General features: G+C 44.3%; 1 protein-coding gene across 2 annotated transcripts in view; it reads left to right on the top strand.

The window, feature by feature from the left end:
* Window positions 1-14,974, top strand: part of LOC119464029 (palmitoyltransferase ZDHHC11-like) — a 61,159-nt gene extending 46,185 nt beyond the window's left edge. Inside the window, exons 11-12 of one of the 2 annotated variants that reach the window (XM_049668581.1) lie at window positions 2,337-2,427; window positions 10,457-14,974. In XM_049668581.1, the coding sequence (XP_049524538.1) occupies window positions 2,337-2,427; window positions 10,457-10,980 (615 nt within the window). In that variant the 3' untranslated portion in view covers window positions 10,981-14,974. Of the gene's footprint in view, window positions 1-2,336; window positions 2,517-10,456 lie in introns of both variants that reach the window. The other variant, XM_049668582.1, reaches the window with a different exon arrangement.
* The last annotated feature ends 12,160 nt before the right edge of the window (window positions 14,975-27,134 follow it).

The raw sequence follows: 27,134 nt of genomic DNA, 5'->3' as shown, positions 1-27,134 counted from the left end.
AGAGCTCTGTCAGCCCTTAGGATAGCCCGCTCGCAACTCGTAAATTGCTCTTTGCATTCCGGCACATGGAAAAGGACCACTTTTTCTGGTGATGATTTGTACCCTCAAATACATTGAGGCGCAAAACACCAGCACCCTATTTCGACCTAGCGGAGGGATCGCGCAAGGTGGCACTTCTAGGCAAGAGATGTGCTCCCCGATCTTCACACCTCCCAGTTCTAGCCACCCTAGTTCAGCGACAGTAACCCCTTTTCACTCTTAATATGCTTCGCGACATAACACGGCTGTATGGCGGCGAAGCTGACTTTAGGGAACTGAAAGAAACTTTCATCATGCCGAGACTGTCGGGACTTCGCTTGTCAGGACTGTTAATTACGGACTTCCGGCATATCGAAGTGGGGCCATGGGCAGGGCTTGACGAGCTTAAGTGCGAGTATATATTTATCAACGTGCGAGAGCAAATTTGCCCCTGCAGCGCTAAACTTACGTGACTGCCACATTCAAACGCAACGTAAGATGCAGGAACATTACAGAATGGCGACGTATTAAATGGGAACATAATACTGATGATGTCTGACCGCTGACTTTGCTTTTTCCTATTCGCCACAGATGCCACATTACCGCCAGAATACATCAGTTCTGTCTACACCTCATGGTCAGGACCATGAAAACGCGACATAGCAGTGGGGAAAATGAAACAGCCAGGAACATATCAAGAGAGTTCCACAGTATATATATATATATATATATATATATATATATATATATAAGGGGTGTTTAAATTGTGAAATTCTTGAATTGAATCAAATACGAATATGGAGAAAAACGGTCACCAAATGTAGAATCGAATATTCAATATTTTTTCATTTGTAAAGCAACATAGTATAAAGTTTGCGCAGAGTTCATTTGGTAAAAAAAAAGGAATCAGGCTTATATACTGGGTGTGCGAGGTATTTTAGAACACAATGTTGGCTTCAGGCAGAGAAGAATATATCCAGCAAAAATAGACATATTTTCACCAAACTTTGGGAAATACTTCTCTTACAGTTTATTTCCACAATTATTCAATGAATTTGCCATCCGCAGCAATAACCGATTCAATTTGGCTTCGGAAACGGCTGCATGCACGGATCAGGTGATCCGTAGAGATGTTGGCCATTGAGTCAGCAATGGTGGCCTTCAGCGAGTCTACCTTGCACAACTACCTTGCAGCAGAATAAGAATTCGCAACAGTCCTCTGTTTTGTCTCTCTCAGAAGTGCAATAAGTTTTCTTATTTCTTATATATTCAACAATTTCAAATAGCAAACTCTTACATTGTATATGAATCTTATAGCAGGAGCTATTCAATTTGCGTTTGAAATTTTGCGCACCTCTAATATATGCGTATATAATTTTAATGCTTGAAGTCTCCCATTCCAGCTGAGCCTTCTGCGCTAGAAGTTACAACATTATCTGTGGACAACAGGCTTTAGTAAGAGCATTGTAGTACAGCCAAAGTCCAGACTTATTCAAGTGGTTCATTACTATAAGATGACTGCATTCAGCTTTATATATATATATATATAAAGCCAACAGACAATGAGTCAATAAGAAGTGGTAGTATAACGCACGCATAATAAAGCCAACAGACAATGAGAATGGGTAGTATAATGCACGCATAATGCGGAGGTTGTGGGTTCGGCTCCCAGCGATGCCAAGTTATCCTTTTGTCTGCGTTTATGCCCCTTTTCTTTATTATTTTCTGCATTTCAATTTCAAGCACAACTAATTTTCTCGATGGCTTCCTTGGCTTCATTGTCTGTTGGCTTTATATAATCATAATTAACAAAGATGGAGCCCCTCGGTGTACCTTCTTCACTCGTGTACACATATATAGAGGGTGTCCCAACTATCATGCCCCAAGATTTTAAAATACGCAAATGCCATCTAGCTGGACAGAAATGTAGAAGGACAGAACATGAACTGTAGCCGTAGCTGGAATTCGCGGGCTTCTTTCCACTCATTTTGGAGGTAATCGAAGTGCTTTCTAGTTTTGAGATAGTCCCACTTTTCTGCCAAGCGATTTGTTTGTAGGCTGATGTTGGTTAATGTGCACACTTAAATGCGAGTTTTGCCTTCATAGGCAGCTGCACAGCAATTGAGAATGCACGGCCATGAAGCCATAACTGTAAGCAAAATTCGCATATAAGTCTCATGCTCAGTTTAAAAAAAAAATTTTGTGGGTTTATGTGCAAAATTACAGTGTGTTTAGCTCTCCAATGAAGAATGTCGCACATTTAACAGAATGCATAACGGTCTTGTTCCATTGTGATGAGACCTTTAAAATTATTTTAGGTGGCTCGCAAGAACCGGGGCGGCAAGCTGATGGAAGTGTCAGAGCATGGCAGCCATGCCGCTCCAGTTGTGGGGCTCGCCAATCAGCAAGGTAGTGGTTCTTGGGGTCACCGCACAGACGCTGTGAGGCTGTGAGCGTGCATGTCCTACTACACTGCACCTGCCTTGGCTGCTCTGCAGGTACTGGCTTCTTGTGCTTTCTCCTCACACCTCCTGGCCCTTTGTTTCCCACAAACCTCTTCCCCTTGTAATCACAGTTCCAGCTGTTGCTTTAGTGCCATTCTCAAAACCCAGCTGAGAGAATGCAGTTTCCTTAGGCTCATGGACTGCTCTGCACAATCCTCCCATGAAGTTCGTTTTTTCCTTTATTTCTTTCTTTATCTTACGCTCACGCAATACTGCTCCAAAAATCAGCAGATCTGCTTCAGCACTCTGATACTTCTTTTTATAATACTATTGTGCTTCTCCAGTTTATTAATGTGCATACTTAGATGTAAGTTGTAGCCATGCAACTGGCTGTTCACTGAAATCAATATGAATGACTGCTGTATTGTGCATAATTGCAGGGTGACAGGTGGGTCATGGTTTGTGATGCAGCGTTTCAGCTTTAGGTTAAATATAGAAAATATTTTTAATAATGAGTGCAAGGGGGGGGGGGGGGGGGGGAGTATTTACAACACAAATTTGATCAAGATTTGTTGACCTCAATAAATTGCTTGAGTTTCACTACTACAGTGTGACTGCAGAATTTCTCATGAGGTTTCATTCCAGGACATTTAAGACCTTATTAATTATTATAATTACCATTGGCCCTAGTCGGTTGTCGAAATTGGAATTAAAAGCTTTTCGTGTGCCAAATACACGAATTTGACTTTGCTAATGTGAACATACTGGGTGAAAGGTGAGCTTAATTAGCAACAATTTTACTAACATGTGAAGCACTGCAATTGTCTTGTAATTTAAACAAACAAGATTAATATTTTATTTCCTGTAAACAGCAGACTTGATGGACTTTATGGGGACTACATACAGATGAATCAGTCTCGAGGGACACTCTTGAAGATAGGAAACAGGATTATGTAAAACTTTTCTTTCGTTTTCACTGCTGTTACTTTCAGAGTCCCTGTCAAGCAACATGAACTCGGGATCTCACTGGACAATATTACAAGGTTGACAATTTTATCAGATGTGAGGCACCTAGTTCCCCGCATTCTGTTTTCGAGAAAAAAAGAAAGCTTGACTGAATAGTATTAACATTTTACCGCATCATCCGTTTATGAGAAGCTTGCTTTGGTGCTCATCTCTAAATATGCAGCAAATCAAGGAAAGACGCCTATGAATCGGTTACACTGGTAGAGCCACAAAATCTGACTGCATGATCGACACCGCTTTGTCTTTGGGCTGACAGCACTCGAATGTGATTCACTTAAAAAGTTGTCGTAAGACTACAATACACTCACTGGTGCTCTTTCTTGGCACTCGGAGGTTTTATAGTGACTGTTTGTTAGGCAATTCTGCAGCAGCACTCTCCTTCCTCCTCAATCCCAATGGTGTACTATCTCAAGAAATTGGCAGTTTCTGCAATCATGAAACTCAAGTGCAGAAAAGCTACATGTGCAGAAAATATGCATGTTGCCACTCCACATTTGTGTCTACTAACAAGGCTCTCTCTCTCTCTATAGTGGTAGCGTAAGTTGCCGTTCTTCCAGAGCGTGTCAAGGTAGCTGAAGAAATTGCCAAAGGCAAGCATAAGCACACTGCTCCTCAATTCCTGAGTAGCAAACAGTGGGTGCAAAGCTGACTGCAGTGCCTGGTAAAGTGCAGTTGAGCTCTGGGAAACTGTGGATGCAGCAATTCTCCTGCATGATAGAGCAGATAAGCTTCTGGTGTTTGAGAACTATGAGGCCCTAGTTTTTGAGATTCACGAGAGCAGAGGACTATTTCTAGTGTTTGACAAACTGCCAGCTAAATATTGTTTGCAGTCAAGTCCATATAGTGCCAAAATACGAAGTGCACATTTAAAACTGTACACTGTTGCCACTTGCCACACTGTTGTCAACACACTTAAGAAACATTAGCTTTCGTGGAGGCAGTGTAAGCTGGAAAATTGCCATTCTTGAAGCCTATGACAACAGGTGGCAACTACAAAAAAAAAAGCTTTCAGTATAGAGACTTCATGATTGCTAATGTCACCGTAAAGCTTAGTCAGTAGACACATTGATGGCTCTGTTTGCCTCATTTATTGTGTGCAGGGCCGGTATTTTGCAGTGATGCCTTATGCCTTATTCTATACTAGTCTTATCATCCACCGCTCACGGCCGGCTGATCCCGTTGATAACGTGAGCGGACCGTTGCTCTGACCACTGACCAAGCGCGAAAAGCGCGAAAAGGCATTAGCCTCGGAAAGGCATCGCTACAAAATACTGGCCCTGGGACTAGATGAGCCGTCACACTTCCTGTCATTGAGTAGAAGCTACATTTGTCAGACTGTAATTTGCCCCCTGTAATTTTTTTTATATACTAGTGAAACCATCTAGTGTGTGTTCTTTTTTTACTTTCTTTTTGCCAATGCCATTCCTTGGTGGCATTGTTTAATTATTTTTGTGTAGTTCAATCTGCACTGCTGAAGCTGCACCATTTATTTTTTTCCCCAAGCTTGAAAGCTGTAAATATCATTTGACTTTTATTGTTTTCTATGCCTTTTTCACTGCAGTAGTTGCAAGCCGCATAAGCTTCTTGCCTCGCATTCTTTTACATAAAGCAGTTATGCACATTTCATACATTTTGATGGGTGATAAAAAGGTGTGTGATCTGTAAGTTGTGTATATTCTGCACTTGTTGGTGCGGCTCTCGTGTTTCTTTCAGGACCTTATGTGCTGTACTATCACTGTGTGTTTATGGTTATAGAAACAGGCAGTTTTGTTTTCACTAGACTTAGTTTAAAGTTAGCTTACACTGTTGTTATGACTAGTTGTCCTTGTTCCTGGAAAGATGCATTCCATTACGAAGTATATTTATTTTTCCACATTACATGGTGATATGAGAGCGTTCAAGCAGTAGAATATTTTTGTAAAATTCTAGTGTTTGGAAAGACAGGCTTCATATGTTGAGTTGAGTGCTAAATAATTCGTAAAAAAAAAAGAGAGAGTATGCAGAAAAAGTCAGAGGGAAGCTGAATGATACTAACCTTATTTTTAGAGATTGGAGTTTTCGGCATTTACCAATAAATTCTGAAAAGGTCCTGTAGATTCCAATTTAGGATTTAGGCCTTTGCTATATCAGAAGTTTGTTATAATTGTACTTGAACTCAAAACTGCTTACAAAGAACTGAGCAATATGCAGAAAAGACAATTTCTTCCAAAAAATTGTGCATACTGCACTTACTCATTGGTGGTTGAGGTCTGTTTCAGTTGTGTTGACCCGATAATAGCGCTCTCCAAATTTGTCAGGCTGTTTTCATAGTCATAGGTCAAGCAACTCCCTGTCAAAAAAACTCCAATTGGGAAATTTCCAATTGGTACCAATTGGAAAATTTCCAGTCATAAATTAGTACATAACTGGACCAATTGAACCAACTGGAACGTGACCAATTGGTTTTTATTGGAGTGACCAATTGTACCCAATGGGTGCCAATTGGTTTGAAACCAATTGGTTGGAATGACCAATTGCACCAATGGGCAATACCAATACACATATATACCCCACAAAGCAAACCTAAATAGGATTCCAGCTGTCAGAAACAGGTTTGCTATAGCCTTAGTACTACATGCATATATAGCTATAACTCATTCCAGTTTCCTTGAATGGGTTCATAAACTGAAAGTATCATTTCCCTGTTGGTTACGTTCTAGCTAGTTTATTCCTATTGGTAGTCCAATTAGACTCAGTTGGGAATGTAAGGTGGGCCTAGCTGGTTCAAACTGGCAAGTCCAATTGGACTGAATTGGTTGCATCCCTGACTCAATCATAACCAATTGGAGGTAAGGATTTCCAAATGGGCCCAGTTGATTCCAATTGGCCAGTCCAATCGAACTCAATTGGTTTCACTTTGACTTAATCGTAACCAGTTGGAACTAGGGATTTTCCAATCAGTTCCAATTGGGTCCAGTTCATTTCAATTGGCAACTCCAATTGGTTTCTCCTCTGACACAATCGTGACCGGTTGGAAGTAAGGATTTTCCAATTGGTTCCTATTGGTCCCAGTTGATTCCTATTGGAAAAGCTAATTGTGGTCAATTGTTTTTTTTTTACTGGGCTGGCATATACAAGATGCTTGAGCAAGGCTATGAAGCTTCCACCGCTGTGTGGCCTTTCAGTTGATAGTCAGCATTTGTGTTGTCCTGTTCGTTCCTACACTTGTGTGCATGTTCGCACACCTGCCTTTGAGTAACATGAATCCCTACCAACTTGCTCAATTTTCAGTCGTTCTAAGCTTAAGGCACTTTTAGAGACCACTAGAGGCACAATTGAAGGCTCTCTGGTTTTGTGGTCAGCTTCATCATCATTGAAGGCCTCCCCTTGTCATGAACTTGTCACCAGAACGATTCCTTCATCATGCTCTCTGACACATCAACGCCACCAGCTGCAGCAACAAGGTCTTTCAATGTCTGCCCACTGTTGGCAAAGCCTGCATCGACGGCTTCTGTCCACAAGCCTGAGCTGACGTTCCGCACTTCGTCTTAGTAGAAATAGTTGAAGCAGAAGGAAATGTCGGCTTTGTGAAAGCAGCTTTTTATTCCTCCATTTTTAACCTCCTTCCATGAAGCCTTTGGCATTTATGATGCACCAAGCAGTTATGCAGGATCAGAAATGCGAAGCCACAATACTCTCGAACTTAGAAAGCCACTCTGCAAATAGTTCTCTTGTCATCCATTGGCATTACATTTGTAACTGATGGCAGTCCTGTCCACGTTGCAGCACAGAAGTATGGTGATCCTGACTTTTTTGTGTTTACTGCTGACGCATTTGTCACCTTTCAGTGCATGTATTTCGGATGGTCTTATTTGGTAGAATAAAGCAGTTTCATCCACTTTGTAATCATATTTTTTCTCGTAATGGTGAACTGCTTGCAAGTTATGTTTATTTCACTGCTCTGCTTTTTTCGCATCCGCAGAAGCACACAGTGCACTTTCAGACTTGTAAACAATGCCATGACACTCTTTAAAGCGATGAATCCAGTCATCCTCCAGAGAACCCAGAAAAGAAGCCAAGTCCTTCACTTTAGCAAGTATTACAGTACTACTGATGAGAACATTCAACGTCCTGGCATTCAAGTGTTTGGAGAGGGCATCTTCAACATCTTTGTATGTGGCTTGATGTAGCTGATTCTGAGCTTTGCACTCGCTGTCTTTATTTATTGCACTTCTTACCTTCCCTTTCTCCTTCAGCAGGGTTCTCCCCAGAAAACTTTGAGAGGTGGACATTTGAGGACCGGGGGGGTGTCATTGTAACGCCTCAGTACTACGAACTAATATTCCGACATCTGGAGATTCTTAGATTTCCGTGTATAATTTACGGCAGTCGGTATAGTAGGTTAGCAGACAAGAAAGTGGACGCCCCCGCGCATGAGTTCAGAAAACCCGACACGGCGCTGGAGGGGGACTTCATCTCTTTTTTTTTTATTATTATTTACTTTATTGCGAAGGCGACGGCGCATCAAGTTTTGCAAGCGCCTGCTCCACCCAGTGAAGTGTTGCCTAGCAATGGAGGTGCGTTTCTTCCTTCTTTTGCCCTTCTTTCTGCGTACGCCCCTTCTTTCCTTTGCGCTTCTTTCCACGGCCGTACCACCTACACGCTGTAAATGTAACCTGCGTGCTCTCGGGGATGCCACACGGTGGCACTTTCCGAGGTCTGGTACTACTTCGTCCGCGTTTATCGCCAGCTTCCCAGCCTCTGTTTCTGGCTCGTGAGCATGTGTGGCTGCTTCCCGCCGGCGTCCATGCTTGGCTGTAACAGTGCACTTATGGAAGCCGGCCCTTTGCGCTCGTAGCTTCCACTGCATAGGCATGGAAAGTTGTCCCCGAGTACAGCAAACTTGAAACCCGAGAGGTGGGCGGGTGGTTATAGGGGTGGGCGGTCAGCCGGAGTGGTGAGTGGTGGGCAGCAAAACCACCGCCGCCCACCGTGGGGAGAACCCTGACCTTCAGAATGGTTGAGTTTGCAGACTTCAACAATCCACATTACAAATCTCCATTCTTAGTACCATTGGCAAACTCTTGAAGAGTAGCATTTCTAGTGCTGATGTCAATCACTTTTCACTTCATTGATGTTGAGGCTCCTTCTGACATTGCAAACCATGTGCGAATGAAGAATTCAAGTGCTGCACTGCTGGCGGTAACGGTGCCTTCAAGTGAGTTTGAAACCCCTGCAGAAAAAAAAAAAAGCATTGCTCCACGTACTGTTAAGGAGCGTCAACGCACTTGCCACTGTAGTCCAGTGGCTGTGGCATTGCGCTGCTGAGCTCAAGGTCGTGTGTTCGATCCTGGCCGCAGTAGCCACATTCCGATGGGGGCAAAATGCAAAAACACTCGTGTACTTAAATTTAGGTGAACGTTAAAGAACCCCAGGTTACCCGTCGTGGTTTCTTAGGGACTGTAGTGTTGGACTGCTGAGCACGAGGTCACGGGATCAAATCCCTGCCACGGTGGCCACATTTTAGTAGGGCTCAAAGGCAAAAACACCCGTGTACTTAGGTGCACGTTAAAGATCCCCAGGTAGTCCGAATTATTCTGGAGTCCCCCACTACAGCGTGCTTCATAATCAGATCGTGGTTTTGGCAAAGCCCCATAATTTATAAAAAAGAACAGGTTGTCAAAATTCACCCGTAGTCCCTTACTATGGCGTGCCTCATAATCAGATAGTGGTTTTGGCATGTAAAACCCCAGAAATATCTTTTTGTTGGAGCGCCAACAGTATGCAAGGGGGAAAATGCAAGGAACCACACAGCTGTGATTGCTTGTGTGATGCCACTACAATGGCAGCACATCCACGAGCCTAAAGAACGAACATGAGTGAACATAAGATAAACCTGAGGCACTGTGCTGCACTGATTGGCTATGTGGTGTGCATATGCTGTGAGTGCACAGCACAGTATTCTCCCTTCCCTGGCTCATCTAGACGCTGCTGTGCTGGGGTTCATTCCATTTGCAGTACCGATCACAACCCGAAGAGCAACCGCGTTCTCTGTTTTGCGCCTGCCTAACCCCCCGCCGTCAGGTGGCGTTAGCAGCGCAACACTCGCGCCATCTCTAGCAATGCGCCGCAACCACTACGACCACCCCCGATGCTAGACGCGAGCTATGCAGGAAAAACAACATCAGGGGACACGCGAGAGTCGCGCATTCCCACACAGCTAAGCTTCATGGTTTGAAGCAAAGGTGTGCTTTAAATGCTTATTGCACTGTTTGATATAAGAAACTTCACTACTTGAGGCTAAGGTACAGCAGTTGGATGCACTTATGGCTCTGAAGCACCTGCCTTGGTTTCATTTTTGGTTTGCTAAAACAGGTGAAATATTCCTCATTCAAAATAAATGTGCATCAGTTGGCATTTAGTGACAGCCACAAGTCGTAGAATGTTCAAGCACAAAGAAAAAGAAAAGCTTTGCTCATAGGAGCAGCTGAAGAAAACTTTGCGCTGGGCATGGTACAGGTATCTTTAGAATAACAAATTGTTTAGCATAAATTATTTATAGTCTTCTAGAATGAGTAAGATGGGATTTTTATTGTATTGTTTGTTTTTTGCAGGAACCAAATTTTTTTCATGGTAGTGTGGTACTTGTGTACAAAGTTAGGTTTCTTCTTCAAAATGATTAGTGCTACTAACACGTCCCCAAGCAGTATAGTACTAACGCACAATCAAATATTAGCTACAAATGGTATAGTACAAAGGAAACTCTCTTGTTTTAATTATTTTTCCCTCCATTTTTGGTTTGACCTTCAAAAGCATCCATGGGTCATAGACCTGTAGTCTTTGTTTTGTGTTTCATTAAAAGTTTGTTTGGTTGTACTGGGCAGGGAAGAGGTTAAGCATTGTGTGTGCTTTCTCCATGTGCCTTCATTTTGGTGATGCTACTTCAAGTGGCCACAGCGTCAAAGTTCTGTGCTCTCTCATGCACTTAGGGATGACAACATCACCTGCAAGGGCCCCTGATCTCCGAACTAAGCTCGATTCCATCAGCCTGGCTGGCATCACCTCAGCCAGCCGCTCGGTCTCCCAGTCATCCTTGGACACTGATGATGCAGTCCAGGTTCCCGTGGCGGCCAATGCAGCCTTAAGCCTGGGCACTTCTGCCTGTGGAGGAAGCCTTAGCAACTTGCTCTTTTCTGAAAATGCTGTGTTGCCAGCATCCACACCTGGAGAGTTGCTCATAGAGCACCACTCAGATTCGTACAAGGAGAGCCCACGGGAAGCTCGGCCGCATGTCAGGGCCTTGCCACCCCTTGCCAAACGCGTAGTAGCTCCACCTGCTGCTGCTGCTACAACAGTGTCCAGCGCTGATGCGGAGGGTGAAGTGTTCACCCTGTCATCTCGATTGCCTGAAACGCCGGATGGTGATCCCCAGCGCTGGGCTGTCAGGTCAGCTTCCATTCCTTGTGGTAAGACATTTGAAGTGTCTGCTGATATCGTTACAGAGCCCCGGTGATATTAGGTCACTCAGGAAAAAGCTAAAGGGTTGCTGTCACTCTCTTGTTTGCATTCTCGTCAGCTGCTTCTTTGAACTGGAATAGCTGAAGAGGCACATGTTGCATTCAGTCTGGTCTAAAGGCTAGCATTGTTGTACACCTTCCACAAAATTGTAATGTTTTTAATCTATTGTATTGTACAACACCGAATGTGTAAACTGGCTTACGCAAATTAATTTGTTCCTGTTCACCTACTTTGCATTGCAATTACTGTGTGCACAATTGCTGTTTGTTTCATGGTATTAAACCCTGTACAAGGATGGTCATTTTAATGTCTGTGGATACTTTACATGTGGAACTTCCTTTGGACATGCGTATATGTATTTGTGTGTGTGTTTGTCTGGATTTCATGTTCTTGTATATTGTTGCACGCACAGAAAGTAAATTATGGGCAATGTTTTAAAATATGTACAAGGTAAATCTGTCTTTGTTGATTCAGTCTTATTTGTTAAAATGCCAAATTGATAGTATCAGCATCAAGCTCATTCATCATCAGATCATACAATAGTCCTTGCTGGAGTCAGCATTGTCACTTTAGGCTGAGAATGACAGAATCATTTTATGCCACTATGTGTGACTTATAGCGATATTAGCTTCCATCACAATAATCCGTAAACATTTTGAATGAAACAGACGTGTGAACACTGCCGTGTTTACCTTATTCATTTTCTACAGTTAAAGTAGCCATAGCTATTCGATTTTATTTTTGTTCTTTTTCCTTGCACTGAAACCTCACTTGAACAAGCATTTGCAATTCACTGAAAAGTGCCATTGGCACATGTAATTTGTTTCGCCTTACATTTCACAAACTTGCGTCTGTTCTCATCGGCTACTTAAAATACTTGTACCCAGGTGTAGGGGCAGCAATGCTACATACAGGATGCATCACATAATGCATAGTTACTTTATTTTAAAAAGATTAGATTAATCCATAATTGTGTTACCTCAAAAGGATCCTGTTGTTCAGTTCACATTTATAAGGTTGTTTAAGTGGCATTGTTGATGTGGGGTTTAAGGATGTAACTTACATTCATTGAAATAAATTTTCTTACTGCATGCCTTGTATGTTTAGACAGTTGAAGTTTGTAGATTTGTGAAGCCTGTTAAGTGAAGTTTCAAGGCATTAAGTACAATTAGTATTATAGAGCAGTGATCTGTAAGGCTAATCTGTGCTGGAGTCCAAAAGGTGCACCTGCAGTTGAACCTTCTGAAATACTTAACTATAGAAGAACAACATGCCCAACTGTGGTTCAAAGGAACATGTTTTACTGCAGCACTTGTTGCATATATTACTTTATTGATATGTGTGTGTTTTTATAAACCATACGCATTATTGTACATGTGTCAAAGGTAGAGCACAATGCATAAAAATGCATTTTATACTATGTGCCCTCAAGTAGTGACATAATAGAGTAACTAGTTTTGACACAATGGACTTGCAAAGTTTTTATGTCCTTTCTTTTGTGAATCACCACATGCTGTTTTGCATAGTAACTCTCTCAGGCAAGTTGTTCTTGGTGTGCTGTTAGGGAAACATTCCCCTTTTAACCTGTGCTATGAATTTATATTTTTTACTGTGCATATCAAGCTCTCTGCTCATGTTCACCATACATTTTGTGCCAGCATCACTACAGGTAAATAGAAGTTGCAGTAAGCAACATATATCTTCCATCATTTTAACTTATTCCAAGTGTTTTGTAGTGTCTGAGAATGGTTTTAACTTAAAAAGTGCTGCATAAAAGTCATAGTGGCATGCATTTTATGTTTGCATTAAAAAAAGAAATGTTGCTCTGAAAGCCAGCTAGCATTTGTTATCTGAGCTATTGAAGCTGTAAATGTAGAGCACAGTGACAATGTTTGATACCCGCCGTGATAGTGCAGTGGCTATGCCGTTGCGCTGCTGTGCTCGAGGTCGCGGGTTCAATCCTGGCTGCGACACCCACATTCTGATGGAGGCAAAATGCAGAAACTCTTGTGTACTTAAATTTCGGTGCACGTTAAAGTACCCCAGGTGGTCAAATTCATCCAGAGTTCCTCACTACGGCATGCCTCATAATCAGATTGTGATTTTGGCCCGTAAAATCCCAAAGTTAATTCAAATTTAACAATGTTTGACTTCTTTTCAATAAAGAAGCTAAAATATTTTGTTTACTCAAATATTAAGCAGTTACCTTTATTTAGTTAAATTTTAGCTAAAGTATGCCAGCAGTATGTATGTTCTTTGGACCTCCATGGCTGTGCAAATTGCTGTATTTCCCATAATAAACGTGTCATTTCAATGCAGATAATTTTTTCAGTCGTGGTTCAGTTTTACATTTTCCTTTTGGAGTTTATTTAGAAGTGCTGAATTGATTGGTTTGTTAATTTTAAAAAGTTGAGCTGGCATAGTAAATATCAGCTCTTGGTTCTGGTTCGAAATGATATGCAAAACACCAAGTTCATCGTTCGTGTAGAATGTTTGAACAGACAAAAGTTTGCAGACCTTGGGATTAAAATATATATATATATATATATATATATATATATTTACGCAAAATCTACACACAGCCCAGAATTCAACTGTACATACTGGTGGTCCCAAAAGCAACTGAAGACAACAGCGCTTATTAATTCAAGGCTTCACTCTTACACTGCGAAGAAATTTTCACAGGATGTCATGGTCTGTAAACTTTTGTTCGCAATAGTACATATTTTCTTGGCAATGAATCTGAAGCATTGTATTTATTGTTTGCAATTGGTACACTTGTGATTCTATTGATGCCAGCATCTCCCCAGGATTCATGTGATCAGCTCCGATTCAAGTTATGTATACTCTATGTAACTGCAGTTTAACTCTGCATAAGCAATGCTCCCTCTAGTCATGGATAATAGATACACGACCAGTTGTACATATATAGTATATATGTGCTGAGGACAGTGGCCCAACATATTTTTTTTCCATTGTACTGCATTCACACTAATGGTGTCTCACTGTTTCAAGTCTCTTGTAAGACGTCTCTCTCTGTCTGTCTGCATGTGAGCTAAGTCTCGTTTTGATGGACTGCATGTGTACTGCATATATTCAGACGTATGCCATGCCTTTCACATGCTGAAATGTTAGACTTGCTCAGAACAAACGTGTTCATCAATAGGCGCGGTGAATATTGTTGATCTTGTTGTTTTCTATTCATAGTGGGTGTGCATATAGAATGTGTCCACTGTTGGAGTCATACAGCTTATTCTCATAGCTCTATTTTGCTGGAAACTGGTTCTCAGGCTAACATAATTTATCAGAGACATGAGAAATATATAGAAAATATATAAAAGTGCTTTTGTCTGCTCAGGCATGCCAGTGCTACAATATATTTACAAGCTTTACAAGCACAACTGCCCATTCTTAAATGACATTTCTTTTCAATCACTTTAGTTTAAGGTCTTTTAATCATTGTGATTTGTGACAGTGCTGTGTTGTTTAGTGACATTTACTTACACATAGCACATAAATATATTTTTGTGTATAGATTGTGATATTTTTTAGTTATTGTTCATGAAGGAAAGGTAAGCTGCCTTTGATGAATATCTGGTCTTAGTTTTGAGCCAATGTGGGTAGCCATATTTTTGGATGCCATTTATTGCCTCTCTGCGCTTCACTAATGTTGTGTAACAGCACGGCACCAGCGTCAAATAAAAAGTAATGTTTGCATGCTGAAACATTCCTGTCCTGTCTTTATTTGAAGGGTGCAGACTCAGATGTCAAGCACCAACCTAGTGGATATCCTTTGGACATCCCCGGTAGGGATCTGGATATCCTGAGATGTGCCAAATTTGTCCAGTGGATGCCCCTTTCTTGATCGTTTGATCGCAATTTCCGCGTACTTTGGACATCCCTTGCATGTGCATAAGGGACATCATGGGGACATATTAGGTTCATTGCACAGACATGTCAGGCCCTTTTGCACAATGTTTAATCGCTATAATGAATATTAACTTCACAGCAGCTGCACGCTGTGTGACAGATGCAATGGGCAAAATGCCCGCATGGCAAGATCCGATACATCGGCTGCACACATATGGGTCTTCCATGCCCAATGGACCAGCCACAAACTCGACCCTCTCCGATTCCTTTTTAAAAAATTGTGGCCATTTATTAGGTCTGAAAAAAAAAATGGATTCCCAATATATTTTATCTGAAAGAAATTTTTCGGCTGCTGAGTTCTATTTGAATTCTACTCTTCAAACCAAAACATGATGTAACAAAAAAGCATATTAAAAAATTTGTCTTAATTCTTAGAAAGCGGAAATTTCATCTCAAATACCTTACAAAGATTGTGCTTTACTATGCACTCTCCTTTGTAGGCCCCAATATTATTTTTAATATATTTATCATGCGAGCAAAAAGGCCAATTTAAGACATTCTCTAGATTTTTTATAAAAACTAGGTTTTGCCGCAGTTGTCTTGTTTACTGCTCCTGGCATTCTTGTGTCCAGATAATTGGCTAAAATATTTTGACATGCAGCAACTTCGAAATAATGAAGAAAAATGATCCCAAAGTTGCAAAAATTGCATTTGTGTCATGTTTCCAACTACAAAGTCCGCACTGAGGTGGGCCACTTAATGATAACTTTAAAATATGAAAGGTTGCATATTTCATAGAAGGCCGCCTAAAAATTTGTTGTGGGAATTTTAATTACAGTAATTTTTGTTTTAGGCAAGAAACATTTTTTCGAAGTTTCGTCCCTACTGTACACAGTGCCGTTGACCAGCAGTGCATTTTCACTGCAATGCACACCTCGGGGGTGGCGGGAGAGTTTATGTGCTGTTTGGGTTTTTCTCACCAGTGCATTGCCAAGGTGCTTGAGGCTTCCATTCATGCCTCAATTTATTTAATCACCTCCAAATCCTGTGTCGATGAACAGAAAGTCAGGCTTGCGAAGATCACAGATACTGACGATGGAGGGCAGTGGTGGAATTGTCGTGTACCTGTGACTGATACAGCTCTTTGAAAGTGAGGTGCTAAATTGACTTTCTAAATTCTTTCATTCAAGATGAAAAGATCAGGATCCCTCTCACTTTTTCTTTCGACTATTCAAAGAGCTGGTATACGGGGGTCGTGATGTGGTCTCTGTAGGGCCTTATAGTAGAAGGCTTGCTCTCAATCGTGCCAACATCACCGCGAGCACTTTTTGCCTCCCCCCCCTCTCCCTCAAACACATATACACGCACTTTCGAAAGCGGTCACTGTCGGCTGCACACTGGAAAATCCAACAAAACAATAACAGAGGCCCAGTTGTCTTTCAAGATAGCGCCCTCGCAAGTATGCTTTTTTTACGCCATATTCTCTGCTTAGGCAGTGAGGATTGTCTTTCGGGCCTTGTAGATGACGCTCGGCCGGCCACACTAAGCAGGGTACGGTTCTTCGCGGTGCGAGCCACCTGCATTGCTGAGGAGGCCTGTCGCGCGCAGTCCAAAAGAATTTTCATCTTCTGCCACTTGCATCACTCCAGTGCTTGTTGGGGCTGTCTAACCTTACCATCTTTGACAAGATGGTAAGCTTTGCTTTTTGTAATTTAATGGTCTGTAATTAGTGATACCATTTTATCGATTTTCTTGTCTCTTTAGTGACAAAGTTTTCTATTTAGCAACCGATTACATTTTTGGCTGACTTGAATGAACAATTGGTGACATTTTAGCGACTTAAACTAGGAAAGTCACTTAAAAAGTGGCCTTCTAGAATGCAGTTCATTATTCAAAAGCTACATGTGAACGGCCGAAACTTGCTGTACGACGCATAGGCTCCATGACCATGATGAAGCAACGGTTGCCTTCACATTGGTAGTCTTCACATTGTAATTATGCTTCACGGCACAATGGTCAATCACAGACTTCACACTCTGCTCACATAATTGGTCTTTTTATTGCGATATGGACACTCCAAGCGCATTTCTGCCGTGGTCGTGGATGTTGCTGTGAGGTTCCGTATAAAGTACAAACACGGTAACATCGTCGCCGCGCGCAGTATGCTATATGTGCGAGTGAAAGCTTGCAAGGGTCAGCCGACGAATGCGGCTCATCTTGCGCGCGCGAGGGAGAAAGGCAGGGCGGAAGCGCGCTTCTTCTGTCGCGCGCGAGGCACGGAGTCGGGCAGGCGGAAAAGGGGGGCGTTTTACTCCGGCGGCGGCTGCGCGGGCGCTGCATCTTGAAAGCGATCTGCGACGTGGAAAAGTCGCTTCAAAGCGACGTTTAGTTCGCTTTGAAGCGAGAGACGGCACGAAGGTCAATTCGCTCGGTGCTATTGCCGCGCCTCCTCACTCGAGCGTTTTGACAGAGAGTTTCCGCGGTAATCAAGCGAGATGTGTTTATGTTTACCTGTGCACGCGTTACACCGTGCTTGTTAATTTAGTTAGTAAGCAAATGTTCACAAGCTTATACGGCCAATAAAACTAGTATCCTTAGTTCGTATAGTTGTCTACTAATTTGCTATCGCAATCCATGCTGCGCCTTTCAGGCGAAATTGCGACATTTTTTTCTCTACAAAATCGATTTTAATGGGTTGAAACGCTGCCAGTTTGGCGGCATCACTAAATGCATTAGTCTGGAGGACGTTCACAAGTGTCGCAGTAAATAATTTACCAAAACCAATTGGAACAAATTTTATGCTCGGATCGACCGTATAGAGAACCGTAGATCTCAGAGTGGCTGAGCTCGCTCACGCGAATCTGACCAAATTGCTTCCGTTTCTCACGGCTTTCAGGCTAGTCCATACTTCACGGTGGCTTTTATGTCAAAGGGTGGAAGCGTAGTATTTGACGTGTATAATGCTGGGGTAATTGTCATCGCTGTGTTAACAATATTCGGCGAAGAATTTAGTTCTCCTATTACGAACATCGAAAAGCACAAATATTTAGGGATAATGTAGACTATAGTGCCTCTTCATGCTTCCTATAGGTAACCTTGGTTATTTGTGTTCTTTTGATTCGTGCTGTATTTGCAATCTTACAATCTGAAAGTATACACAGAATTTAACCTGTCATCATCCGTCATGTAAGTATATTAGTATGATACACGGGTGGAAAGGTTATTCTGCATATACTCAGCTACTAATTGAAATCGTTCGTGATTTTGCTGTAGCAATTAATAATGGTAACCAAATTGACGTAATTTTTATTGATTTTAACAGAGCATTTGACAATGTTTCCCGCAAAAAGTTATATTATAAATTAAATTATGTCCTCAGAAACACACAATTGATAACATGGGTGTCAGCCTTCCTAAGAAACCGGCAGCCAGTTGTTTACAAAGGCCACTCTTCAGAATGACTTTCAGTGGGCTCTGGCATCCCAGAAGGATCTGTGCTAGGGCTGATATAAATTCTCATATTCATTAATGACATAGTAACCAATATTTCAGTTAAAATTAAATTGTATGCTGATGATTGTATTATTTACTCACAGATCAAATGTTCTGACTGATACAAGCTGAATCAGGACTTCCGGAAGATGATTAAATTGTACCAATTCTGGCAAATGGAAATCAATTTTGCAAATACATTTTTTGACTATTACTCTGAAATGAAAGCCTTTAAAATTTAGCTTCTGCCCAGAAAATTCGCCTCTTGCTGAAACAACTCACATGAAATACTTAGGACATCGGATCAGCAACATCCTTCATTGGTCAAAGCACATTGACCACGTGACAGCTAAAACAAATCTGAAACTCTTCTTCGAAAAGCTTTAAAATTATCAACCCCATGCTGTTCGATTTCCAGCCTATAAAACTGTTGGCTTACCACTAGTAGACCATGCTTCTACAGTCTGGGTCCCTTTAGCTAAAACTGATATTGACAAGATAGAGAAAAAAAAATGCTGTCCACTTAACATATATGTTTTGGGCGCTCTTCTATAACAGCTCTTTTGGCCAAGCCTAATTTACCTACCTTGTCCCAGAGGAATCTCTGTTCCCTTCTTAATTTTTGTTACCAGCTATTTTATGGACACTACAGCACTGATACATCAGAAGTAATCTCTGTCATCCGGATATGCCTCCAATAAAGGCATAATTTAACAGTTGCTCCCTTTCTCACGTGTTAATTTCTTCAAGTACTCCTTCTTTCCGAGAGTGTTTAAGGAGTGGAACAGTCTAACTAAGGATGCAGTTCTTCAACCAAGTGTTGACTCTTTTGTTTCGAAACTAGTGTGATGGAATCTGTGTTCTTTTTCCTCTTTTTCCTATCTTTCTTTCTTTTTGTATGCTGTAATTTGTATCTGTATTTCATATCTGCCAACTTTTACGATATTGCCTTAAAATGCCCGATTTCTAGAGCTTGTTTACGATTGTTGTATTGACGCCAATAATTTTACTTTTCATTTGCGTCCTTATTAAGGGTGATCTGATCTCAACAGAATGCAAATATATAATCGTCGAGCGATGTTTCAGAACCTTACTTTTTGGACTCACTAGATTATTATGACCTATCGGCGGCAGTGCCACCACTAAAATGACAGGTGAAATCTTGGCCGTCATTATATGGATATTTAAAAGCATACACATCATGAACATTTTGGGTTTTCTGTGATGCAAATTATTTTTTATGCGAATTCTTTATGCATTTTTGAAGGACCCCTACAAAACAATGTCAGGTATTTTTTGATAAACTGTATGCGTGTTGACTAGTGAAATAACGTTTAGTATTTTTCACAAGATTTTGGTATTTCTTGGCTTTGGCGGTAGCATTTTTTACATATTAAGGTTGGCAGGCCTGGTATTTGTTAAATTTGTTGTTACATTTATTGCAAATCTTGTAATCAGTTCTGTATTATAACTAGGGCTCCGTGTTTTTGGATAAATCCGAAAAAATCCTATAAACACTCGCCGGTAAAATTTTTGACAATTCGGATTTATCCGATAAACTCCGATTTTAACGGCCAATATGACCCTGTTCCCTTCTATATCGAAAGGGCATGTTCTAAGCAGTCATTGTTACATCGGCTGGTTTGGTCGATATTGTTGCAGGAAGAAAGCAGGCCCACGAGTGTAGAAGGATGTATATTTACAAGCGAAGAAATATGGCGTTCAGGCAACCGCCAGAGACTTCGTCTTCCTCTCGTTCGCGTCACTTTCTTCTTTCCCTTCACCGTAACATCACCCCCCCCGGTGGGGTTAGCTCAGTCCCGGTGCAGGTTATGGAGCGTCGCTTAATGGGGAGACAGGGCTTGAGCCTGGCGACGTGAACAACATCGCTGGTGACGTTGGGAGACACTGAAGGCTGACCGACTGGGGCGATCTCGTATGTCATGTCGGACAGTTGTCGTAAGATCTGGTATGGGCCAGAATAACGGGAAAGGAGTTTTTCCGACAAGCCGACTCGACGTGAAGGCGTCCAGAGAAGGACAAGGGAACCAGGTGAAAAATAGTGGTCTCGGTGCCGAAGGTCGTAGCGTCGTTTTTGAGAAGCTTGCGAGACTGTGAGGCGATGACGGGCGACCTCTAGGGTCTGGGCGGCTAAGGCAATAGCATCGCGAGCGTAACCAGTGCTGGGTGATTGTACTGCGGAAGGTAACAACGTGTCGAAGGGCAAGGTGGGGTCGCGGCCATACAAAAGGTAAAATGGGGAGAATCCAGCAGTATCGTGACGGGACAAGTTGTATGCGAAAGTGATGTACGGTAAAGCGACGTCCCAGTCGCGGTGATCGTCGGAAACGTACAGGGCCAGCATTTCGGTTAGTGTGCGGTTGAGTCGTTCGGTGAGGCCGTTCGTTTGAGGGTGGTATGCGGTAGCGAGCTGGTGTTCTGTAGAACAGGAGCGGAGCAGATCATCGACGACCTTCGAGAGAAAGTAGCGGCCGCGATCCGTGAGTAACTGGCGAGGGGCGCCGTGGTGCAGGATGACGTCGTATAGTAGGAAGTCGGCGACATCTGTAGCGCAGCTGGTTGGCATCGCTCGTGTAATGGCATATCTCGTGGCATAATCTGTTGCTACAGCAATCCATTTGTTTCCTTTCATAGAAATAGGAAAGGGGCCAAGGAGGTCGAGGCCCACACGGAAGAAGGGCTCTGTAGGGATAGCAATTGGTTGAAGCAAACCAGCGGGAGGCATAGCAGGCGTCTTGCGGCGCTGACACAGGTCGCAAGAAGTGACATAACGGCGCACAGAGCGATAAATGCTGGGCCAGAAGAAGCGGCGCCGCAGGCGGTCGTAAGTACGAGTGATGCCCAGATGTCCAGCAGTAGGAGCGTCGTGAAGTTGCTGGAGCACGGCCAGTCGAAGGTGCTTTGGAACGACTAGGAGCAGCTCCGGGCCATCAGGACGAACACTACGACGGTATAAAGTTCCATCGCGCAAGGTGAACATCCGCAGAGACGGGTCATTAGGCGAGGAGCTTAGGCGTTCCATAAGTGTTCGAAGAACAGGATCTTGGCGTTGCTCGTCGCCAATATGGAGAAAGCCGGAGAGAGACAGAATACTATGTCCGAGTCTGCATCGGTATCGTCCGGTTGATCCACGGGATTGCGGGACAGGCAGTCAGCGTCTTTATGCAGGCGCCCTGACTTATACGTAATAGAGAATGTATATTCTTGTAGACGCAATGCCCAACGTGCAAGTCGTCCAGTTGGGTCCTTCAAAGAGGAGAGCCAGCAGAGGGCGTGATGATCGGTTACGACGCAGAAGCTCCGACCGAAAAGGTACGGCCGAAATTTCGCGACCGCCCATACGAGCGCGAGGCATTCCCTCTCAGTGATGGAGTAATTTCGCTCGGGCGTGGAAAGAAGGCGGCTGGCGTAAGCGATGACACTGTCGTGGCCCTGTTGACGTTGAGCGAGGACAGCTCGCCCATAACCACTCGCGTCAGTTCGTACTTCAGTAGGCGCAGAAGGGTCAAAGTGTGACAGAATCGGGGAGGTTGTAAGCCGCTCGATCAGGGTAGAGAAGGCTTGCTGCTGCAGTGGTCCCCAAGAGAAAGAGGCATCTTTCTTAAGAAGGTCAGTGAGAGGGCGAGCGATGTCGGCAAATTGTTTCACAAATCGCCGGAAATAAGAGCATAAGCCCAGAAAACTACGGACATCGTTTGTTGAACAAGGTACAGGAAAATTGCGCACAGCGTGGACTTTCTGTGGATCAGGTTGGATTCCGGCGGCGTTTACGAGATGGCCGAGCATGGTAATTTCACGGTGACCGAAATGGCACTTGGAGGAGTTTAGCTGAAGGCCAGCCCTGCGAAACACGGAGAGTATGGTCGTGAGGCGCCTCAGGTGGCTCTCAAAGTTCGACGAAAACACAATCACATCGTCGAGGTAACAGAGGCATGTAGACCACTTCAAGCCGCGCAGCAGAGAGTCCATCATGCGCTCGAATGTAGCTGGCGCATTGCATAATCCAAAGGGCATGACTTTAAATTGGTACAGACCGTCCGGTGTGACGAAGGCGGTTTTCTCGTGGTCCATCTCGTCGACGCTAATCTGCCAATAGCCGGAGCGGAGGTCAATTGATGAAAAGTATTGGGATCCGTGAAGGCAGTCAAGAGCGTCGTCAATGCGAGGCAGAGGATAAACATCCTTCTTTGTTATCTTGTTGAGGTGACGGTAGTCAACGCAGAAGCGCCACGAGTTGTCTTTTTTCTTTACTAAGACAACCAGTGATGCCCACGGGCTACTGGAAGGTTCAATGATGTCCTTGTCCATCAGCTTGTCGACCTCTTTCTGGATTATGGCCCTTTCTGTTATGGAGACACGATATGGCCGCCTATGAATGGGGCTGGCGTCACCGGTGTTGATGCGATGCGTGACAACAGATGTCTGACCAAGTGGACGGTCGTCCAAATCGAAGATATCCCGATAAGATGACAGGAGGTGACGAAGAGCTGTTCTTTGCTCAGAAGGAAGGTCAGGGGCGATCATCTTACAAACATCGTCCGCAGGCGTCGAGCACGAAGGAATGGGTGACAAAGGTGTGTAGCGCCCACCGACGCTGCAACGCGGGGCGCTTTGGTCGGCACTCCCAACCGGTGCCTTCGCGCCGACTGTCAAGGAAGTAAACAATAAAAAGAAGCGCAGCGCGTGCTCGAAGCGCAAGCTCGGCACGCGCAGTGTTGTTCCAGGAGCTTGAGACGCTGGTCGTGGCGGCCTCCGCTCGGCTGGCCGCCTTTTCAGTAGGAACGACGGCATGGCTCGTTCGCCGCCGTCACGTTCTTCCTACAGGTGCGTTGGTACTCGGGAAGGATTCGGAGGCCAAAGAAGAAATCTCAAATTCATCCAAAGGAGTGATAAGTGCGACGGCAATGCCGTGTGGCAGCACATGCGTCGAAAATCCAAAATTGAGGATGGGCACCCGAGCGCAGTTTTCGAAGATCCAGGTTAAGGTGCTCGGTAGGGCAATATTTCGTGACAAAACCACGTCAGTAAGCGGAGACACGACGTACTCGCCATCAGGTACGGGAGGACAGGGCGTCAGGAGGACATTGGTAGCCGCCTGTGGAGACAGCCGTGCAAACTCAGCAGAACATAAGCGGGGTGAAGCACAAGTTGTTGCGTCTGCGTCGGCAGGAAGCGGCAGATCCAGCTGTACAACACCTGCGGAGCAGTCAATTTGGGCAGAGTGTTTCGAAAGGAAGTCGAGGCCGAGAATTAGGTCGTGTGGACAGTGCTCGAGGACGATAAATAAAACAACGCTATAATGGCCCGCAATGGTCACACGTGCTGTGCACATTATAAGAACAGGTGAAGTACTCCCATCGGCGACTCGCACAGTGCACGGTACGGCGGGAGTCAGAACCTTTTTGAGCCTTCGGCAGAGAGCAGCGCTCATAACTGAAAGCTGCGCTCCTGTGTCAACGAGAGATGTGACAGGAACACCATCAACTTCAATGTCCAGTAGGTTTCCACGTGTAGGCAGGGTCAACAGAGGATTTGTGGGCCGGGTCGGAGTTGCAGCTTCACCTCCGGGAGCTGCACCGCCTAGTTTCCCGAAGGGAAGCGACCGGTTGCAGATGGGGACGAAGAGCGGTGAACGAGAGGCGAACGGGACCGACGGCCTTGCGGAGACGGGGAGCGGCTGGATCTTGGTGGAGCACCAAGATCCAGCCGCTCCCCGTCTCCGCAAGGCTGGATCTGGCTGGATCTTGGCGTTGATGTTCCGAGGCGGCGTGTAGGGCGAGAAAGTGCGATTGTCTGGTACTTGGCGGTAGTGACTCGGAGACGACCACCGAGGAGATGACGACCAGCGATTACGGCAATGACGGGCGATGTGTCCAATACCGGAACAATTAAAACAGATGGGTCTGTCATCCGGTGTGCGCCAGTCAGCGGGGTTGTGGCGGAGTGGCGGGAAGCTTTGCGTCTGGGAGCGAGGGGCCGGAGAAATCTGGTAGGTGTTCGTATGGCGGACCGAGCAGAGAGATGGAATGCCCAAACTCGCTATTTCTTCCCGAACGACCGCTTGTATAAGCGAGATAGCGGGCACACTTTCCCGACAGTCGGAACGAATTGGAGCCGGAGCCATGGCCTCAAGCTCACGGCGAACGATACGTGTTAGATCTTCTGATCCTGTCGGCTGAACGAACCGCGGCGGGTCTGCGCACGAAGATGTCGCGGCGGTATTGGGCAGCCTGTCGAAATGTTGAGGGACGCGGCGGCCTTTCGCTTGTTCGAAGCGCCGGCACTTCTTTATAATTGCATCCACAGTGGCACAATCCTTACACATCAGGAGATTGAAGGCGTCGTCTGCAATACCTTTTAGTATGTGACCAATCTTGTCCGCCTCGGTCATGGTGTTATCAGCCTTGCGGCAGAGAGCCAGCACATCCTGTATGTACACGACATAGGATTCTGTGGACGTCTGAGTGCGGCATGCAAGTTCTTTTTTTGCTGCCAACTGACGACCGACAGGTCTGCCAAACAGGTCACGCATTTTTTCTTTGCAGACATCCCAGCTTGTTAGGTCAGCTTCATGCGTATCGTACCATTGCTTCGCAGTTCCTTTCAGATAAAACATGAGGTTTGCTAGCATCATTGTTGGACCCCACCTGTTGTTGTCGCACACTCGTTCGTACATCGCAAGCCAGTCCTCGACGTCGGTGTTGTCCGTGCCACAAAATGTCCCCGGGTCCCGCAGATGAGTGAGGATGACCGTTGGCGTGGACTGCTGAGGCGTTGTCGGTTGTGTCGGTTGATCTGCCATTGTGGCGGCAGGTAGATGACGTCCACTGCGAAGTTCCGTGATTGTACCCAGCACCTCCACCAAAATGTTGCAGGAAGAAAGCAGGCCCATGAGTGTAGAAGGATGTATATTTACAAGCGAAGAAATATGGCGTTCAGGCAACGGCCAGAGACTTCGTCTTCCTCTCGTTCGCGTCACCTTCTTCTTTCCCTTCACCGTAACAATATAAACTTTACCTCACGTCAACAATATCTCGTAGACCACACCCCTCACACATTTAACAAAGGGCTTGTCGCACACAGTAGCAAATTGCTACATTTGGGTGGTTGTCTCAGTTTCCCTCTAATCACTTATCTCCACCTAGCGGATTTCCGCTGAACTATTACATCATACACTTGCCTTTGCTTCGAGTTGTCGACAAATTCGACTTCGCCCTGCCATCTGCTAGCCGCCTGGTTAGCTCAGATGGTAGAGCGGCTGCCCCGGAAAGGCGGTGGTCCCGGATTCGAGTCCCGGACCAGGACGAATTTTTCTTCAACTGCGAGGCTTTCTTTCGAGGAACCCGGTTGGGTTTCCATTGTAGCAAATTGCTACATTTGGGTGGTTGTCTCAGTTTCCCTTTAATCACTTATCTCCACCTAGCGGATTTCCGCTGAACTATTACATCATACACTTGCCTTTGCTTCGAGTTGTCGACAAATTCGACTTCGCCCTGCCATCTGCTAGCCGCCTGGTTAGCTCAGATGGTAGAGCGGCTGCCCCGGAAAGGCGGTGGTCCCGGGTTCGAGTCCCGGACCAGGACGAATTTTTCTTCAACTGCGAGGCTTTCTTTCGAGGAACCCGGTTTGGTTTCCATTGTAGCAAATTTCTACATTTGGGTGGTTGTCTCAGTTTCCCTTTAACCCTTTAGAGCGAGAGACGTATGACCGCTCAACGACTGTCGCAGACCTTCATGGATACTAAGCTGCTGTCGCTGAAAAGTGGAGACAGACAGTCGAGAGGAACCTTTTCGATGCACTCCAGTACACCAGTGTGAATCTAAATTGTGAATCTATATGTGAACCCCGCGCGTTCGAAACCTATGCGCCGATTTTTAAGTTAGTGTCTCTTGAAACTGACGACATGAGCCAACTCATGGGTGATTTTGCGAACTATCAGAACTAATTGATCAGTAACTGTTGAACCCCTGTTGCTTTGGAGACTTCACGCTGTCCAGTGGCCAGTGCTTTCTCGCTGCGCGCTGAGTTTTCTAGCGCAAATGTTGAAAGGGCATTTTCAAAGCTGAGAATCATCAATCGAAAGTACCGTGCTTCCATCAGTGACAGCAACCTCGTAAAGTATGATTGCGTGTATTACAGCAACCTTTGAGGTTGTAATACGCACAAACGTAGGTATTTTGTATTCAAGTATTTGTGCTTGTGTGTATATGTGTTAGTGCATTCAGACCTTCCAGACAACAAAAATACGCTTCGTGTGTTCTGATGTTTTCATGTTCAGATATCATTTCATCTAAGATTTTGGAGTATTGAGAATAATGAAAAATTTAACTCTGAATTTCGGAGAATTGAGGATTTACGAGAAATAAACTCTTATAAACTCCAAATTTGCACCAGCAAGTAAACTCCGAAAAACACCCTCCGAATTTCAAGAAAAAATAAACTTCGAAAACACGGAGCCCTAATTATAACCCCCTCCCCTGCCAAACTCCCCATTTTAGATAAATAAATAAATAAATAAATTCACGCAGAAACTCCTCTGGGAATTGTCTAAGTATGCGTAAGCATTGTGCCACTTGCTCACATCCACGCAGCCTGTTGTCATTATCAATGTTATGAAACTTGATCCGACTAGTATAAACTAAAGTCCCTATACCTTCGGAAAAGTACCGCCATCCTTTGAACAACGCCGCTTCTCTCTCTCCTGTATCTCCGATTGGACGATGATAGCGCGCGCTTTCACTTGTTTATATGTTGTTTTTGTTTTTT

The sequence above is a fragment of the Dermacentor silvarum genome, chromosome 1, assembly GCF_013339745.2.
Source record: "Dermacentor silvarum isolate Dsil-2018 chromosome 1, BIME_Dsil_1.4, whole genome shotgun sequence".
Classification (NCBI taxonomy): domain Eukaryota; kingdom Metazoa; phylum Arthropoda; class Arachnida; order Ixodida; family Ixodidae; genus Dermacentor; species Dermacentor silvarum.
Note: the sequence above shows the minus strand (reverse complement) of the source record. Positions and strands in the feature narration are given on the sequence as shown.